This window comes from Drosophila sulfurigaster, chromosome X (genome assembly GCF_023558435.1).
Source record: "Drosophila sulfurigaster albostrigata strain 15112-1811.04 chromosome X, ASM2355843v2, whole genome shotgun sequence".
Taxonomy (NCBI): domain Eukaryota; kingdom Metazoa; phylum Arthropoda; class Insecta; order Diptera; family Drosophilidae; genus Drosophila; species Drosophila sulfurigaster.
This window is the reverse complement of record NC_084885.1, coordinates 25,621,669-25,642,387: the sequence shown is the minus strand read 5'-3', so window position 1 is coordinate 25,642,387 and position 20,719 is coordinate 25,621,669. Positions and strand designations below refer to the sequence as shown.

At 33.8% G+C, this 20,719-nt stretch overlaps 1 protein-coding gene across 1 annotated transcript in view; it reads right to left on the bottom strand.

Moving 5' to 3' along the window:
• Window positions 1–5,275: 5,275 nt before the first annotated feature.
• The window catches only part of LOC133848534 (uncharacterized), a 92,611-nt gene continuing 77,167 nt past the window's right edge, over window positions 5,276–20,719 (bottom strand). The window contains 6 exon segments of the mRNA XM_062284153.1: window positions 5,276–9,168; window positions 10,378–10,590; window positions 12,194–12,500; window positions 13,280–13,503; window positions 18,847–19,028; window positions 19,129–19,259. Of these exon segments, the coding sequence (XP_062140137.1) occupies window positions 7,943–9,168; window positions 10,378–10,590; window positions 12,194–12,500; window positions 13,280–13,503; window positions 18,847–19,028; window positions 19,129–19,259 (2,283 nt within the window). The 3' untranslated portion in view covers window positions 5,276–7,942.

The following is a 20,719-nucleotide window of genomic DNA, read 5'->3' as shown; positions in this document are numbered from 1 at the left end:
ATTAATTTCATGTGTCATATTCATTTCATTTCATTCATTTCTTCAGTACGAAAGGAAAAAGTAAATATCATATATAATATATGCGAACTTTAAAATAGCAGTGCAGCATATTCATTTTTGTTAGTTGATCGCTGGCACATTGTTTTTGTAGAATAGAAACAAACTATGAAGTCGTTTTCAACTCGTAATTTTGAATGTAGTACTATATCGATATACCAAATATAGCCTTTGGTATCTTGTTAGTACTTTTGCAGTATATTAATTTGGTTTTTATCTTATCCAAAGTGGGTAACTAGTATTTCACAGTCGAGCACACTCGACTGTAGCTTTCTTACTTGCTTTCTTGTACCACTGTCCTTTTTCATGAAAATCATAATGCATCCTTTTTATTTGGTATTATCCATATTTGCTAAATCAATATGATTAATGCAAATTTAAATTGAATTCTGAAATATAATATTTAAAAGTTAATACAGTAAGCTGTTCCAACTAAATTTGTTCTTGAAGTTGTGCTTATAATATGTTACATAGTATTTTTAATTTTTGAACGCGTAGGTCGTTAGCACTGCTATTTCAAAGTTCGTAGTGGCGAATATTGTATTTTTAATTTTGTAATATTTGCGACCCCTATGTGTAGTTCCAGCTATTGATTGGTCTAGCTTTCTTACCAAAATATAGGGAATATTCAAATAGAATTAATACAGATCCATTTCCTCAGCTATTGTTGTTCCTTTCCCAAACGTTCCCATTCCAAAAACGATCGAAAAAAGTGAAAAGCATTTCATGTTGTTTGTTCCAAATTCAGTTTTATTTCCAATATATCGCTCTGTCCTCCACAAATCTATTTTGTTTTGCTTAATGCCAGCATTAATCCATATAGCACAAAAATTTTGATCGGCAAACAATACTGAATCTTAATTGATTTGACACACAAATTATATACATATATATAACAAAATGTCGTTTTTGAAATCAAAGAGTATTGAATTACATAATCTTCTTAATTTGTTTGTTTTGCTCGATAATGCTGTATATATTTGGATCCATTGTGGATGCTATATGGAAATGTGGTAGACGGAAAGACTGCGTCTATAAAGTAGTATATATAATTTTGTAGTTTTTTTTGTTTTTTTTTTTCGCTTTGTATATATATGTATATAAGTATATATATATATAGAGTTTTATATATATAACATAGACCCACAGATATACACATATAGATATACATAGATCAATTAGATGCTTTTCTTATTGTATAGATTCATTAGACATGTATATAGTAGTATATGTTTTTTTTCTTTTCATTTCATTTCTTTACTTTACTTTACTTTACTTTGCCATTTTCATTTCTTAGCTTTTCTTAGGTTTTTTTTGCATTTAGCCATAAATTAATTTCAATGACCAGGGACGTAAATATATATACATATATATATATATATATATATATAGTATATATATTTAATATGTCTGTGTGTTTCGAGTTTAGATTCTTGTCCCTAGCCTAAGACCCAACATTTGAGTTTGTATTTCATGTAATGAATATACTCATAAATAAAGTGTAAGTGTAGTGTAGTTTTTTTTTGTGTATTCTGATAAAATCGAGTTACGAGTTTTTTGTGTTTTTTTTCTGTTCGGTTCTATTCGGTGCTCTGTTCTGTTCTGGGCAATTACAACATTCAATGTTTGTTTTTGGCTAAAATGCTACGGATCTCTCTTTATCGCTTTTGCTATGGCATCAATTTCAGTATCGCTATCGGTATCGCAATCGGTATCGTTATCGTTATCGGTATACGACGAGTAGATGAGCTCAATAGGAGTCACGGCATATAACACTGAGTTCTTTATGTTCTTTTCTCAATCAAAAAATTCAACTACTGCATGTCCAATCGCCAAAATAATCTTCAGATATCTTCGGTCTATCTACGATGCTCTGGTTTTTCCCCATTCACAACACACGATTTGTTTTACAAGCAAAAGAATGCTGAGATTATTTCACACTATAAATCGTGTACTTTCAATTTAAGTCAATTAATTCAAGCGCTCGACATTCATAACTATGTCTTTATATGGCAACCGAAATTGCTTGCTAAACTGTAAAATCTACTTTTTCTACAACAAAAAAACAAAAGAAATACAAATTGTTGTCTTTACAAAATAATAAATATCTGCTACAAATGAAAAGTTGTACTAATTCCCTAGAGAAATATCGTTTTCAAGAGTTTGTCCCACTGATGTTCCATCGAGATTCCATCGTGAAATGGAAGAGAAACTTTCAGATAGGTCGCTGCTCCCTACAATCCGAATATTAATCTCTGTAAACATTTTCGGTCGCTTAACCAAAACACAGATGTGTCGCCGCACAATTTTGATTTCAAATCTCGCGCATTCAGTGTTAAATCGTAAAACGCTAAAGTTGGGGAAAACCAGAACACAATATTTCGAGGGATGGAATATGCAAGACATTCGGCAATTTCCGAAATTGACATTTCTTCAAGATTTCAAGAGTTTCGTTTTGCTTTTTATTCTTTATTTTGTTTTGTAATTTATTGAGTTTAAATCGTTTATAGACTTTTGTTTTGTTTTTCGTTTTTGGTTGTTAACACAGCACGGCACAAACACTTAGAAACACTTTGTTGCAATTATGCAAAATATTGTATTCATGAAATGTTTTATTTTTTTTGGGGTTTTTTTTTTGTTTGTTACCAGCGGTTAGTTAAATAGACACTGGGATCCAAAATATGTATTGTATTGTATGCAAATATTCAGTTACTGTTTCTCCTGCTCACATCTGCCTCATTAAAGAGGATTTGTATGTGTGGTATATATGCTTAAGAACTCTACATTTTTTTAGTATATCAATTATTAATATAGCCATTTATATTGTTGAATTGAAGATTCACGTTTGACAATGTCAATAAAGTTGTATAGACTATCGCATCTTGTATGTGTATTTCTGTTTCATTCTATTTCACATTCCAGTTTTTCAGTTTTCTCTCATCTGATTTTCTAAAAGAAAAAAAGTCCAACCAAAAATTCGCCTTTCTCAAACAGTTGTGTTGCATCAAGATCGAAAAATCTGTATAGTATTTTCTATAATTAAGTATAATTCTTAGTTGTTTTTTTGTTTTTGCGTTTTGTATTGTTGTTAAGAGCTTACAGTGACACAGTGCAGGGACATTTGTCCCGATCGCACTGAGTAAATAAGACTAGCCTTTTTAGATGAGCTACGTTTGTTGTTGCAACTTTGTGGTATATAAGCGAATACCGAATCGGGATCGGATTATCAATCTTATAGTTGCTATAATGCGAAAATGAAGCAGAATTCGAACCAAAGAGATATTCCTTTACGTATCAAGTATATATGTAAGTAAACATACATCAATGTATAAGTTTTTCTCTATACACTCACACAGTCATAAATATATAATATGTTGTTCTTGTTCTTGTTCTTGTTGTTGTATATAGTTAGGTCACATAAATGAACTGCAAAGTGGCTATTTCACCTGTTCTAAAAAGTGTACTTCTATAGTATATCAAATTCAGCTGCTTTTAGTTGATTTGCAAAAATTCACATCAATTGTAACTTGTATTTTATTTTCTTTGTTTTTTGAAAATTGTTTTTTTTTTCATTTAACGTTTGCACATTTAAAGCAATTCAACTTTTACGATTTCGTTTCGGTTTCGGTTTCTGTTTCGTTTTGTGTGTGTGTGTGGTAAATATTTTGCAATTGTGGTTAAGTGTTTTTAAGCAAATGCCCAGCGCTGTGGCGGTGTATTGAATACATATTTGTATACACATATACATGTGTATATATACATATGTACGTATGTGTAGGTATGCCTTCCAGTTGTTAGTTAAGTTATATAATATAATGTTATGTATGTATGTGTAAACATTTCACTTTTCAATATTTTTTTTGTGTTTTTTTTTTCAGTTTTCCTCTTTTTTTGTTGTTGTTGTTAAATTTTGAACCGTTAAGTGAAACCCTTTCGAAAATGCCGCAGTTACGTTTTGTTTTCATATTTCTTCATTTTTTTCTATTTTTTTGGTTTGTTGTTTTCTTGATTTTTTTGTAGATATCATCGATAGAAGAACTCTTTATCTTTTTCTTGTTTTGTATTTTTTTTTGGTTTTTTGCTTCGATAGAACATTTAGAACCGAGTAACTGTACTCATCTTACTCTATATATATGTATATATATATATATATTGTTGGGGATATTCATTGAAAATATGCATATATAAAATACATATATGTTTAGTATTTTGATATTATTTTTCTTTGGTTATTGAGTGGGGCGTAAAAAGCAACAACAATGTTGAAATAATCGATAGACATTGGCTAAGCGATAATTCAAGTTTTTTTTTTCGATTTTTTGTGTTTTTTTTTTGGAGGGTTGGGGATTGAGATATCTCTATATGCAGCAAATATATGTATATGTTATTATTTAACTAACTGATGTGGGCAATTCGATTGAATCATTTTCAAACACACTTTTTTTCAAGTTTTTTTTTTTTTTTTTTTGAAATTGTTGTATTTGCTTATCTTTGGGGTTCATTTAACTTTGTGTGGTTTTGGGTCTTTCTTTCTTATTTTTCGTGTATAAATATCGTTTGTGTATATACTTTTCATTTAGCTAATTCACTCGTATATAGTTTGCCGATACAGACAAATATACACAATTATATTCTGCATATGTTTGTATGTGTGCAGCAAAAAAAAAAAAGATGTATAGGAAAATGTTAAATTTGGTATCCATTAGAAACTCACACGCAGCCATTCAATCAGTTTCGACAGTTTGCAATAAACATTTAAATACATTTACAATATAATACTATATACATAAATATTTAGTATTTGTTTTCCTTTAGTTTTTTAATTTTTTAAGTTTAGGTTAGGTTTAGGTTCTTGGGAGGTATTTTTTTTTTGTTTTGTTTTAGATTTTGCCAAAAACTTAGTAGAGCTTACATTGTTCAATAACATTGATTAAAAAAATTTGTTTATCATTTTTTTTCTTTTCTTAAGTCTTTGTTTTACATCAGTAAGCGTTTTTTTTTTTTTTGTAATTTTTTTTTTTTTTTTTTGAGTAATCTTTTTTTTTTTTTTTTTGGTATTTTCAGTTTAGGATTTTGCGAGCAGTTGCAGCATTCGCCTGGGGCCATTTTCATTTCTTCTTGGGGATATCAAAAAACCAAATGCCACAGCATTGTTTACATTACATGTAAATGCCAATTCTTAAATTTTGAATTTTGTTTTTTTTTTTTCTTTTCTTACTTTTGCCAAATTTCTCAAACTAAATGGTTACATATATATATAAATTTTGTATATATATAGTTTTTGTTTTTGTTTTTTTTTTTGTTTGTATATACGCTTTAATCATAGGTTAATACTTGTAGAAAATGCTTATCGCTTTTTGTTTTTCATGTCTCTCTCAATTATTATTATTATTATTTTTTTTTTTTTTGTTCATTCTTAATTTTTGTCTTGCGGGGTGAATGTAAGAGTTAATAATGTCAGCTTCGATTTGGATTTAGAATTCTTTTCTTCTATATAATTTTCTTCTTGATTGGTTCCTTTCCTTTCCTTCCGTCTTTCTTTTGGGGTGCTCTTGAGCGGTGGGTTAGACGCACACACACACATGCACATGCACATACACATTGGTTTCAATTCAGGTCAGTTTATATATTCAATTTGGTTATCATATTTTTTATGTTTAATTTATATATCTCTGATACCCTTGCAGTTGTTAAAAGTAAAACGCACAAATTTAAATTAACATATTGATTTTGTTTTTGTCTTTTTTGAGGTCCGATTCCTTCCAAATTTGGAATTTCGATTTCTTTCAATTCTTCTACTTGACATCGGCTCATTATAATTACATACATAAGTATCTACTATTTGATTATATTTAAAGTTATTTTTGTTTTTCAGGATTATTATGTACAATTGCCTGGATTTGTTTTTGACGACGTTTGGAAATGATAAAAAGTAAGTGAAGCATATTGAACTAACGTAAAGTAATATCGAAAATTTTGAAATTGAAATCAAACATCAGCTTTCAAATCGAATTTAACTAGAGTACTATATTAAGAAGAACTTATTTTACGATTATGCATAGACTAGTTCCCTGTTGCATGAGTTCGGAGCGAGGTAAACTTGACTCTCATTTATAGGGGATCATCATAATCATAATCTTGGCTCTACAGAAATTCTATAAGCACATTTTAATAATAGAACATCTTTTGTGGATTCAGCATTAGATTAGAACTAAATGACAACGTTACGTTTATGTCAAAATTTTTCGAGTACATTTATTTCTCTTTTCTGTCTGCTTTTGTTTTTGAAGGGAGGGAGAAATTTTATTTTATTTACAATGCCAAATATTTGGGTATAGTCTGGGAAAAATATCTCTTTAGGGCTTTTGCTGAACGTTTTTGGGACTAGTAAGTTTGGGCTATAACTGTAATATATCAATTTTTGTTCGAAATTCTACATAAAAAAATTTAAAGAAATTAAATGGCAAATTGAGACAAAGTATAAATATTTTAAAAGTTTATTTTCTTGAACAAAACTAAAAATGAATGTTGTCTGATCATTATTAATTTTGTTTGGATTTAAAGCCGAGTTTAATGGGCATTTTTTTATTTAGAAGCTGAACTCAATTAATTCTATAAAATATAAATATTTTAGTGGGGAATTATAAATTAATGTCTGATATTTATATATAATTTCTTAATAATTCTGTTGGGATTTATGTAGAAGTTTCATAGGTATTTCAATATCATTTTCATATCAAATCTGGGATCTTTTCATTTTGAGACAGTTAGAGCTTTTTGTTTTTTTTTAGATATTCTTTTTTGTTGTCATTATCTTTGGCAAGTGTTGCTGCAAGTCTGGTTGGTGTTTCGGTTACCTACATTACTGCTCTACATTGATGTCTAAAACACGATATATTTTAGACTATGCAAGAGTAGTAAGCGTAAAGCGTATTGTTGCTAATTGGATATATATGTATGTAATTTGCTTGATGTTGTTTTCAAATGAGATTTTAATGTGAACTGCGTTTGAAGCGCTGTTTCCTGATGTGCAAAAAAATGACCTGCAAAAAATTTATATTTTTCGCAAGTTCAATATATTTTATAGTGACCGTATTTAGCAAATTTTGTGTGCCTACATTTGTCACGGAAAGGGTAAAAAGCAAAAACTTCATGATCACACCACTAAAACATTGGAAAATGTGATTATTTTCCATACAACTCCTTATAAAAACAAAACGATTGTGAATAATTTTGTGGTGAAATTTCGTTCAGTTCTTCAGTTCCCAGCATAAAATAATTAAAGGGTATCGACATTCCAATCAGATTTTAAGAAAACGAAAAAAATAGATAATTATAACAACCAAGTTGTAATATAATTTCTTTAGTTTTATGTTCATCTATTTCTTTCAATAATTTAGTCAATTTAATAAACGATTGTTCAGTGTGGCCATAAATTTATTGTTTCTAACCATTTCCGTGCCAAATTTAGGCACACAAAAGTGGCTGAAATGGTCACACTAAAATTTGTGAAACTTGTGAAATCTAAAGCTTATTCTCAGCTCATTTAATTCGTTCGACTGGGAACAGCGCTTAAGTCGTGTGAAATGAAAGAACGAGAATGCTTTATATGCTCATGATTAAGTACTTAATTACTAAAGTTGCTAAAAAAAAAACCAACAACAAACTCACATCAACTACTAACTGCAAGGGTATTTTTTGTCATCCTTTTTTTTTTTGAATTTTCAAATTATCGAATTTTTGTGGCTTAGTCTTTGGCAAGTGTTGTTGAAAGTCTGGTTGAGTATTGCTCTGTAGAAGTTCAGTTCAAGTTGTGTGTGTGTGTGAGTGATTTGATGTGTGTGTTGATGCTTTGTTGTTGTTGTTGTTGTTGTGGTGTTGCTGTTTAGTAACGTCTTCCGCTACCTTGGCTGCCTTGGCTGGCACAGCCGCCGCCATCGCTGCTGCCTTGGCTGGCGCCATCGGCGGCCCAACGCTTGCGTCTCGCCTCCTTGGCAGCCTGCATTTGGGCTGCCACACGGCTGGTGCTGGGCGCCATATCAAAGCTGGCATACAGCTCGACCTCATCGTCGGTGGCATCGCGTGGTGTATTATGCTGCAGCTGCAGCTGTTGCAGCTGCTGTTGTTGCAGCTGTTGCAGTTGCTGCTGCTGCTGCTGTTGCTGTTGCTGCTGTTGATGCTCAAGTGCAACGGCAACGGAGGCCATGGCATAGGCGCGTGCATCCATTTGGATGGCACAGCTGCCGGTGCCAATGTTAATGCCAATGCCAATGCCGCCAATGGCGCCAGTTTGGTTTGGTGTTAACAGTCCAGTGTTGTTGTAGTCCGGTGTTGTTATTGTTGTTGTTCCTGTTGTTGTGTTGTTGTCACTCAAATTGAGCGCCAACTGTTGTTGTTGCTGCTGCTGCTGCTGCTGATGTTGTGGTTGCTGCTGTTGTTGTTGCTGCTGTTGCTGCTGCTGCTGCTGCTGCTGTTGTGGCTGATCCAAATCGAAACTCACATTCTTACTGTCTCATCCACCCCGATGGACTTGCACGGTGGCCTCGGCGGACTCCTGCTGTCGCAACTGCTGACGATACGCATCCAGCTCGGGCATGCGATAGGTGCCTAAATTCACCTGCACCATGAGCGTCTCCATGATCCGTTCGTTCTTCATCGACTTCGAGGGCAGAACAACGGTGAGCAGTTCGCTGGGCGAAATGCGGCATAGATTCAAATCCCGCGTCAAACGCTCCATGATGCACTCAAATTCAAATTGTGTATCCTTATTGGGATGATTCTTTAGCTTTCCCACCTTGTTCTGTGCCCACGCCAGCATTGCCTCAAATTTACGGATCTCCGGTGTCTGCAATTCCCGGCACATAATCATCTGCACCATCGACTCGGACAGATTCAAAAATTCGGGGCATTTGAACAGCGAATGCGCCTTGCTCTCAACGAACGATAGTATCATGTTGACCAACTCGGAAGCGGATGTGTAGCGCCAGTAGTAATTCTCCAGCGAAATCAGCATTGGACAGACGACTTCGATCCTCAAAAATTGCTTGCAGTGATGGAAGCACGCCTGCAGCAGCTCCGGCAGATCGTAATGCTCCGCCGCGCACAGTAGACCTAAAGATTCAAAATTGAATTTGTAGTATACATTTATTTTTAGGAGTGATATTTTCTTATTTCAAGTTGTAGATTCAAAAGATAGCATCGAAATCGATTTTAGTATCAATTCGTTTTTAGAAGTACAATTTTCTTATTTCAAGTTGTAGATTCAAAAGATAGCATCGAAATTGATTTAGTCTAGATTCGATTTACCAACATTTCAATATTACCCTTTTCATTTAAAGTTTCAATACTCAAGAAAGCAGATGATATAGATTTCGTTTTATTTATTCGCTTTAATTTGAAACAGATTCGTATCGATTTAGTAAGCATTTGATTTACTATAATTTGAATTTCAAGTTCAATTTTTCGCACTTATTTTCAATTCAGGAAAAAAATAATTTAGGATGAATTTTAGTTCTACATATGTACGATTTACTTATTCAAAGTTTCAATTTCCAAGAATACGATTTACTATACTTTGAATATAAAGAAATTTAATCTTTGTAGAATATACCAAATTAATATAATAAATCGCTATTTTCGATATATTATTTTTAAATATTTCGGTATATTAAGTGTGATATCAATCTTAAAAATACTCAATTAATATACCGAAAAATACTAACATACTTTGTAGCGATATACATTTCTTTCATCAACCAAATTAGTATACGTCAGTATCTTGTAGGTATATTAATTCGGTATATTTCTGTGTTTTGCGTTATTCTTTTTTAAATATATATATTAAATATACCGAAAAATACTGACATATCCTAAATCGATTGACATCTTTTTCATCAATCGATTTAGTATGCGTCAGTATTTTTCGGTGTATTAATTGCGGTATTGTTGAAACATATCATATTAATATACCGACAAAATACTGACATATCATAAATCGATTCATCTCTTTCGTTAAACGATTTTGTATACGTCAGTATTTATTCAGTATATTATTTTGGTATATTTGGTATATTCCTCTTAAAATACACAAAAATATTACACCGAAAAGTACTAAAATATACAGAATCGATTAACATCTTCTTCGCCAATCGATTTAGTATACATCAGTATATTTTCGGTATATTAATTTAGTATAATTCGGTATATTCCTTCCCGCATTGTTCTTCAAATACACCATATGAATATACCAAAAAAAAAATACTAACTTACAATGAATCGAATTACATCGCTTTCGAAAGTTCTTTTGCAATTTGAGCTTACCTGGTATGGAGACACAGGTCAACGGGCAAGTGCCAGTGTGTAGATAGTCGAGCAGCACTCGAAACGTGTCCGGGTCGAACTCGATGATGTTGAACTCGGTCTGTGCGAGCTTGGCGCGGTCCACTTTCTGGGCATCGGCGCAGACGGAGAGACGCGGCACCGCCAACTGATTGTTGCCCGGCTTGTCCTTGTCCTTGTCTTTACTATCTCTGTCTGCCAGGTTTTTAAGGGCGTTTTTTATTTATTTTTTTGTTTATTTTTTTATTGTGGTTGGTAATTTGGAATTCGAATTTTGGGTGTTTCGTTGATCGATTTATTTATCGGGTTTAATCGTTTATTTGGTTTGGTTGTCGGTTTTTTTTTTTGTAAGGTCGGTTTGGTTTGGTTGGAAATTTGCGGACGCGATTTAAATTTAATTATAAAACGAATATCAAATCAAAAGTTAAATGGAAAACAAATTGTAATAGAGGCAAATGATATTATTTTGGTTCGTCGTAAGGAAATCAAATCGTGAGCAGAAGAGATATAGAAAGAGACAGAGCGAGAGCAAGAGCGAGAGAGAGAGCGAGGCGGGTGGTTGTGGCGCGTGGTGAGATGAGAAATGAAAGAATTTTGTTTATTTTAGTATTAATTTGATGAAATTTTTGTATCGATCAATAATATAATTTATTTCATTTTTGTTGTAATATATGAAAAGGAGATAGAATAACAGAGAGAGAGAGAGAGAAAAGTTGCGACGTGGTGAATTCGGTGTGTTTGTTGAGTTGCGTAAAAATGTTTGTGGTGAATATGCGCTTTTGGCAGATTTAAGATTGCGAATGAATGTGGAAATTTGTGTATCAATATGTGCAATGAATGCCGATTTTTGGTGCAGAATCGTTATAAATATATATAGAGCAGATATAGCAGGTGAAAGATCGAACAAGAACGAAATGAGCATACATGATATAAGAATTGAGAATTAGAGACAGACAGAGAGACAGAGAGAGAATAGTAAGGTAAGTTTCCAGCGAAACATTTAGCCAAATTTAGACAGGAAAACAAAATGGAAACGCAAATATAATACGATTGCCACAGCCGATTTGTGAATGAGAAAAGAGTTCAAGACACGTCCAAGGATATTTGAGGCGAAAAATGCCCAATACAAAACAGAAATCATTTCGGAAGGGGAAATGGTAAATGAAAAAGAAAATCGGAGGACAACACAACACAAGAGGGAAAGAGAACGGCAACAGCAACGATAACGATAACGATACCGATAAATTACAAATTCATCGCATATATGCGATCGATATATATATATGTATATATGTTGTGGTGAGAGAGAGAGAGAGAGACAGAGAGACGTGCGACGTGCGATTTTTCATTCGATATATTTTTAAGTTTAGTTTGGTTTTGGTTTGGTTTGCGATTTAGTTTAGTTTAGTTAGTTTTTGGTTAGCCAAGAAGTCAAACAGGCGTTAGGCAGTAGACAGTAGTAGTAGTAGTAGTATTTAATGGTATTTAGGAGCAAACAAAACAGGCAGAGTTACGTAGTTACGAACGTAGGATATTATTCATATATTATTATTATTCGGTGTGTACCAAGTACCAAGAACGTAGAACGTAGGAGACGAAGACGTTGTAATACATATTGTGTATGTGTGTGTGTGAGTGTGAGTGTTGAGGAAAGTCAATTACATAATAGAGAAATCGATCGAGAGACCGACAGAGCGAGTGAGAGAGAGAGAGAGAGAGAAAGAGAGAACAAAACGGAGAGAAAAAGAACAAGAACACGCATCGATATTGTTGCATTGCATTAAATGAAAACTCTTACTCGAACAATCCGTCGACGATATCCATTTCTTTTTATCATCCGGATTCAACTGATTCGAATTCTTATTTCTTATCGATCGCCCCCAGCCAGCGGTTATCGTCCCCAGCCTCGAGAATGCTCGCTTCACCATCGGCGACGATGGCACGCTCTTCGGTCGAATCGAATCCGAGTCCGGTACGGTCAGATAGTTGTTGCTCTTCGGCTTTTGGTTCTGCGGCGAGACGAGCGACGGTGCCGGACGTGCAAAGATCTCAGCGACCGGAATTTGCGGTGAGCCAAAGCCAGTCTGTATGCCATACAGCATTTCCTTTAAGAAAACAAGCACACAGTTTTCTATAAAAATCCATTCCTTTTATATATATACAGTATTTATTATATACATATATACATAGTACATAGTAAAAAGTATTTAGTATTAGATATTTGAACTTAGTACTTAGTATTCAGTATTCAGTATTTTTTATTTAGTATTCAGTATAGAGTCATAGTATTTACTATAGTACTTAGTACACTTAAGGTCTTTCTGGTCCGAAATATTATAATATTAAAAGAAGGAAAGTAACAGTCAAGTGTGCTCGAGATATCTGCTATGTATTTTGATTAACAACAAAACAATAAGGTATTATTATTCCTAAAATATACCAAAAAAAAATATTAAAATATACGGAGTGCTGTATTTGGTATATTGTTATATCATAGAATACTAAACTATACCAGATTATCAGCAAAAGCAACTAAGACCCGAAGTAATTGGGATTTTCTTAAATAACTTCTACAATTTTTACCAATCATAAATCCTGTAGTTATTATTGTATGTATTCAAAATCGGTCGGTATTAGAGTATTCTTAAAATATGCCAAAATTTATATACCGGGAAAATACTAAAATATATGAAAGACTATATTTGGTATATTGATATACTACAATATTACTTTTATACTATTATTCTTTTGTAGTGAATAATGAAAGCAGAGAAATATTTATAAAATTACATCTTAAAAGTAGTAGCTTTAAGTGAGGTGTCTCATAGCTTCGATGTGGACCTTAAGTATTCATATATATAGAGGGAAGAAGTCGGTTAGTTACCTGAAAAACGCGACTGCGTACTCCCAAGATGGCACGCACACCAATGAGGCGTGCCTTCTGCTTGGACTGACCCACCAGAAAGACCACATCGAAGAGATGGGCATTTGTGAGGCACGATGGTTCTTCATTTAGAAATACACGCGTAAAGTCTTTGGCTAGCTGATCGTAGTCTTCAAATTGATCTCGCACCGAGTCCAGCAGCGGCGACGAAGGTCTCATGTGGCCTAAGAATAGATATTTACAAATTTCAATAGTTAGCAATTTTAAAAGCATTTCAAAGTATATGAAAGTGCATGCATTGATTTCATTTAGTATTTAGTATAAAGTATGTAACAATTTTTTGTAGTGCAAAAAATTCTTTTCCTGATATTTTTTGCGTTTCCTGCAACATTTTTGTAGAACAAATTCTTTCATTTAATCTCGAACTAACAAACTGGGCATTGCACAAATATTTTCAACATGGCGCATGCAAAGTGAATGTAAAAGTATTTTCAAGTGTGCCCAGCAAACCACAGAAAAAATGTCATTAAAAATGTCTCTAAAAATGTGCATACAGATTGAACTTTTTCAATGTTCGAATTGCAGGGATTTCAAAATTTAATTTTGTTTTGTCGATATATTTATTATTGCATAATCTTGTTGCATATGAAAACATTTGTTCACATATTTATTTGTTTGTTTGCAAGTATACAAATTGCGTTGTTCTAGCAAATTGAGAAAATAGTTAAAAATTGAACACACATTTAAAATTGAATTGCGCATTAAAATTTAATTCAACCTGAACTAAGTGACTGACTGATTAGACTTGTGCTTTTACATTAAAGAAAATGTACTTTAAAACATGTTACGAAATTTCGTGGGATGCTTTGAAGAAATTCAGCATGAGAATGAAGAATTCTTGAGGAAAAAAAAAAACACTTCAAATCATTTCTTGCAAAGAATTTGAGAGATGCTGAGGTTTGAGCTACAGTTGAAAGTGCTTTTGCAAAATGTGTGAAATTTGCTGTTAACATACAACATATACATATTTATGTGTGTGTCACTTATTAAAAAAAGGGAGCAAGAGTGATGAAGAGAGAGAGAGAGAGAGCAAGAGAAGAAGATGGAAGACGAAGGCGTTGCTAAGCCATAAAGAATTAAGCAAAAAGATGGAAACCCTTTCTCGCCAGGACAACCAATTGCTACGCAGCTCACATAACACGAAGAATATGTGTTTGTGAGTGTGTGTCTGTGTGTGTGTGTGTGTGTATGTGAGTGTGTGGGTGTAGAATGTGTGTCATCAATCATAGTGGAAACCCTTTGGCGCAGTGCTCGCAGCTCGCAGCTCGAAGCTTGGCGTGTTTCTTACAGCTACAACAACAAGAATATTGCTGAACAACGCATATTTTTGTTGTCGATGTTGGTAGGAAAGAGAGAAGGGAAGCAAAGGAGCAAGGAGGCAAGGACGAGGGCCGCAGCTGGCATATGGAAATCGTGTTATGCACTTGACAACAGGCTCACGTTACCAGCTGCTTTCTGCAAGTGATTCCTCCTGCCCTGCCCCGCCTCTTGAACCCACCTCCTACACCTGTCCTGTTCTGCTCTGTACGATTCCATTCCATTCCATTCGATTTCGTTTCGATTTCGTTTCGATTCATTTGCTTTGTTTGCCTGCAATAGACCAAACTTTTTTTGCTTCTCAGCTCCTCTGCACTTTTTTTTTGTGGAGGGAAAAGATGAATGGACGCTCAGGTGAATGCGGGTTATTACCATCAAATAGCAAACAGCAAACAGCAAATAGCATATACAAATACAAATAGCAGCGAGCTGTAAAATTTGCTAGTGTAATCAATAGCCCAATAGTCAGCACAATCGGCACTTCAACGCAGCTGCTTCCTTCTTTTTTTTTTGCCAGTTATGCGATGTAAATAAGAATTATGGCTCGCATTGTGTGCTTCACAAATTGATAATTGTGCTTTTTTTAATACCTGCTACCCTGCAGAAAATGTAACAGGCAGAAAGAAGCATCTACATTCCCTATTCCCTATGTCTGTTCATATGAACACCAATATCTCAGAGATTTGGATATAAAGCTATAATTTTTCAAATTTCAGATTTTAGCGACTAGTTACAAATTGTAGAAGTTATTAAAGGACTGATTTAATATACCAAAACACGGCTGCTTCTGTCAAGTCTTCATAGCTTTGTTTAACATGATGGTATATTTTGTGTTCTATGGTATATTTTGAATGTTGTAGTATATCCATATATCGTCTTCGGTATCCTTTTAGTATTTGTTCTGCATTCAGTGGCGTTATTTTACTATTTTGTTGGTATATTTATGAAATTATACTAAAAACAGATATCAAGTATAGTACATTTTGTACTCTCCGGTATATTTTAGTATTTTTTTGGTATTTGGATAATAACAAACATATCCGTCAGTATATTTGTAGTATTTTTGTTTTAGTAATAATGATATATTTCATTGAACACGGACAACGAGAACAGTATAATTTGTACTTTGTTACATATTTTAGTATTTTTTTTCGGTATATCGGTATACCAAAAATATTCGTCGGCATATTTTCAGTATAGTTGGTATATTTGATTAAAAACACATACTGAGTACAGTATATTTTGTAAATTGTGGTATATTGTAGTATTTTTTGGTTATATCGATATACCAAATATATCCTTCGGTATATTTTTTAGTATTTTGTGTCTTTTTTATTTGGTGTAAATTTTGTACTCTGTGATGTATTTAATTATTTTCGGTAAATGTTTTACAAATAACCGCGCAATGTTGACGGGTATCTCATAGTCGAGTACACTCGTCTGTAGCTTTCTCACTCGTTTGCTTTTCAAGAACAGCTAAAATCAAAGCTCTTATATGCATGCATATTTTTTTGCTCTTTTATTTATTTACAGATTTTATGTTGTTGAATTACATTTTAAGTTATAGACAGAGTCAGCATAAAGTCATCGCTTTAAGCTTCTAGCTTTTATTCAGCTACTGCTTAAAAGGAAATGTTGTATATATTTTTGTTCTTTCGAATTCGATTTCTTGGTTTTTGTGTATTTTCAAAACGAATAATAAATTGCAATCTAGCTACACACACAAATGAATTGTGCTATTTAATTGCCGTTATCCATTGCAAACATTTAATAGTAAAATGAATTCTTGCACTTTAGCTGGACAACACAAAGTTATTGCTGCAGCTTAAGAGCTCAACAAAAGTCCATTTGTCTATCCGTCTGTCTGTCTGTCTGTCTGTCTGTCTGTTTGTTGTGAAAAGCATTTGCAACAATTTAATCAGCTTAGGAAGCTTGTTCGCATTCTGATGCCAGAACTGGTGATTTGTGTTTTTGATCCATTTGCTTATTGGTCAATCTAATTGAGTCGAGAGTGCAAAAGTTGTGTCAGTGTGTGTGTGTGTGTGTGTGTGTGAGAGAGAGGAGCGATTCCCAAGTGAGTGAAAGAGAGAAATTCTATCAATTCATAATTTGCATGAATTTAATATGCATAACTGGAGTTCGAACTGGGAAGGAATGGAGACAACAATGTATATAAGTTAGTATATAAATATACTGTATATATGTAATTCAGTATATAAATATATTGAATTTGTATGTAAGTGTGTGTGTTTGTTTGAATAAATCAAATTGGATTTGTTTTGTTGAATGCAACAAATAAATAACAAGAAATCTAAACAAATCTGAACAACAACAGCAACAACGCGACGGGTGTGAGTGTGTGTGTGAGGCCGTGTTTGTGTGTGTGAGGCTGTGTATGTGTGTTGGTGGCAAGACGCAAAAGATTGACCACAGCAGATAAAGTGTGCAATATTTCTTTGCCACTGGACAACTGAAGATACGCCGAGACAGACAGACAGACAGACGGACAGTTAGGAAGGAGCTGGGCGGCCGGAAGTGGGCGTGGCAGCAAACAGATTGTGCTGCAGGATTTGTCACAGCATGTCGCACAGGAAAGAGAGAGAGAGATAGAGAGAGGAGGGATAGAAGGGGAGGGGAGAAAACTTGCATGCCGCCAACGAGTGCAAACAGAAGCGGATGTGTTAATGGCGGAAACGGAAGTGTAAGCTACAGTCACCAGCTGTGCGTGTGTGTGTGTGTGTATGTGTGTGGCAAGGCGGTAGTGTTGCAACAACAATGGCGCACAGCGGCAGGCAACAATAGCAACAAACAGCAACGGCAACAGCATCATCATCATCAACAACAAACAACAAGCAACTAGGCAAAAACGATTAATCATGCAGAGAGTCGAAGTAAAACATTTAAACAAACTCTGTGACGAAGGTTTTGACGAGTGTGTGTGTGAGTGTGTGTTAAATATGTGAGCAGAGAATAAAGTTCCAATTTCAATTCATATGATTAAAATGCAACTCAAATTTGAAGTATTCACTTCAAACAGAAATCTTAAACGAACAAAAGAAAAAAAGAAAACACACAAAAATCTTTTAAAATGTTAAGTAAATATATTTGATATTATTGTAGTCTAAACAAAACTGAATAGATTACAAAATTAAACTAGAAATAAATATGATAAATGTCAATTGAAATAATTAAAAAGTAACTTGAAATTATCGAATTCATTTCAAAAATTTTGAGTGGTTCATAAATTACAATTAAAAATACACATAATAAAACTAAATAAATTCGCATAAAAGCAGATAAATATTGTGGGATGTAATAACATATCTATAATAGAATAATATATAATCATTCATTTGGGTTAAAAAAGTTAGAATACGAAGAATCAAACACAGATTTATAAAAAAAATAATTTGTAGTTGTAATTTAACAACGAAATAGTTAAATATTAAAATTTATAATAATATAAATACGCAGAAATATAAATTTATTTTTGTTTAAATAAAATAAAATCATAAATTCAAATGTTGATAAGAATATACGCAACAAAAATGCAAGTAAATAAATATAAATACAGGTAAACAAAAAAATTTAATAAAAAAAAGAAATGAAAACACAAAACTAAGATTAAGAAAATATGAATGTAAAATAACGAAAATAAAATTTTGATTTGAAATGAAATTGAATTTTAAATAAAATTCTAATCATTTTTGGACTCAGTTCTATTCTCCATGTGTGTGGCGAGTGTGCTTGTATGTGTGTATGTGTGAAGTATGCTTGTGTGTGTGTGTGTGTGTGTGTGTGTGGAGGTTGTGTACACATACTATGTCGCAGACAGAGATGCATCACAGCTGCACAGCACAAATCGTGGCCAAACAACGTGCTCGTTGCTGTTATGCTTGTTGTTGTTGCCATTGTTGTTGTTGTTGCTGACGACAATCGTTGTTGTTGTTGTTGGTGTTGGTGTTGCTGTTGTTGTGCTTGTTGTTGTTGCAGTTGTGTATTGTGTGTCGTCGACTGATTGTCGCTCGCTTTGGCATTGACATTGCAATTGCAATAGCAGCAAGTGTTGTTGTAGTGTAATTGTTGTTCTGATTGTTCATCGTGTTGTTGTTGTTGGTGTTGCTGCTGTTCTTGCAGTCGATTGTTGTCTAAGACTCTGGCATGCAACATTTTGAAATATTCATCCTCACCAATGGGCCGCCAGGAGCCGCGTCTATAGGGCTTCGGTATTTGTCCAGTCTCCGCATGATTCGATAGATTCATCACCAGATCCTCCAACATCTGGGAGCGCGTTCGCTCCTGCATCCTGGCAAACTTCGGCGCCGAATACGAGGCACGCTCTCCATTCACAATCTTCGTCAACAGCCATTCACTGCAAACAGAGTATGATGGAAGATGGGTTGAAGGGTTGAACGAGGAATGGCAATGGCATTCACAATTTTATTTCCTATTTTTTGTTATTTCTGACTTACCGAAACATGGGACCCTTCTCGAACACCGACTGCTCCCAGAGGTAGGGCTTGTAGGCGCCCACCTCGTCACGTGTCACCACAGACACCTCGTAGCGTGTGGGCTTGTGTTTGATTCGCGCCGAGACACGCACCTGCAAAACGCAAACAGAATGAAACAGAATTCAAGTGGATTACCATAAGTAGTCAATATAAAAAGCAGGAGTCGAACTTTTTAATCGCCTGATGGGATTATTATCAACTATTCATGCACTTATAAGTCTGTCAAAAGGATCTGCAATTTATTAAGAGCATTGCAATAATTGAGAATTGCAATTAAAGTCGCAGATATTTGTGGTTAATCACTTCTTTGAGTTAACTCTTTTTAATTTAAATTCCGCATTTATAATCAGTTTATCATATTCATATTCGACTTAAATTGCAGAGTGTTAAAAAACTGATGTAATTTGATTAATTCACAGTTCTTATTAATGTATGAAAACTTTATACTAGCTTATAAAGTTTTCAATTGCCTGTCATGTGCTGAAGAGAGACTCTAACTTCCGACACTCAAAGCAAACAACCAACATATATTATTGTAATGTTAAAACCAAATATAAAACTATTCAAATTTGACATAATTTTGTATTACAGCAAAGCCAAGTAGCAAGATAAACTTATTTATGCAGAGGTAAGTTGTAAAAACTAGATTGCTAATTTAAACGCAACTGACGCATCCATTATATTGTTGTTGTTCACCGCTTGAAGCTTCAATGAACAGCTTAAAATTGCCAATTCATAAAGTGAAATACCAGGCGAACATAAATCAGCAGCAAGCAGAAATACAGCAAGTCACTGGAATATTTAGTAACGCCATCTATTGGTCTTGTAATCACAATTTAAATCTGTGCCCCTCAAAGTATACCTTAAAAATTTAATATATCTGAGGTGAACTTAGCGCGCCAATTCAAATTTAAAATTTTAGCGCAACCGACAAAATAAAAAATTCGTTAAAATTAAAAAATGGGCAAACATTCAGAAAATTCCCTTTATTTCGGTCATTTGAAGGACGATCGGAATGTCCTTTGGCACAAGGATACCGTTAAGTAATACAACCCGACTGGCATCTCCCAAAGGACTAAAATCCTTACAGGATCCGAGAAATAAAGAACGTTTTGTTATCAGAAAATAAGTTATAACTCGCGAAGGTCCTTGAAGGTCCTGGCAATGGATATGCCAAATGGTGTATATTAATGAGGCCTATCGACTGGCCAAAGGACATTGCAATCGTCCACGCGATTCTCGAGTTATCCTGGAATTTGTGACTTCAATTTGAAAAAACTAAACCCGTAGATAACTCCATACTTTTTTCATTCCGATCGATAGAGCTCGTCCTTGCGATCCTAGCAATATGTGTCTCTTGAATATGTGGCAGGACATGGCCGAGTTATAGCTACTTTTCTGAAAATTATCCTTATCGGATCCTCAAAGTATGTTATAAAAAATTGCAGCGCGCAAATTTCAAAATTGAAATTTGAACTCGACCGACTGACCGATGATATTGTTGTTGTTGGTCATTTGAAGCCACAAGGCTGAAAATTGCCAATTCATAAGG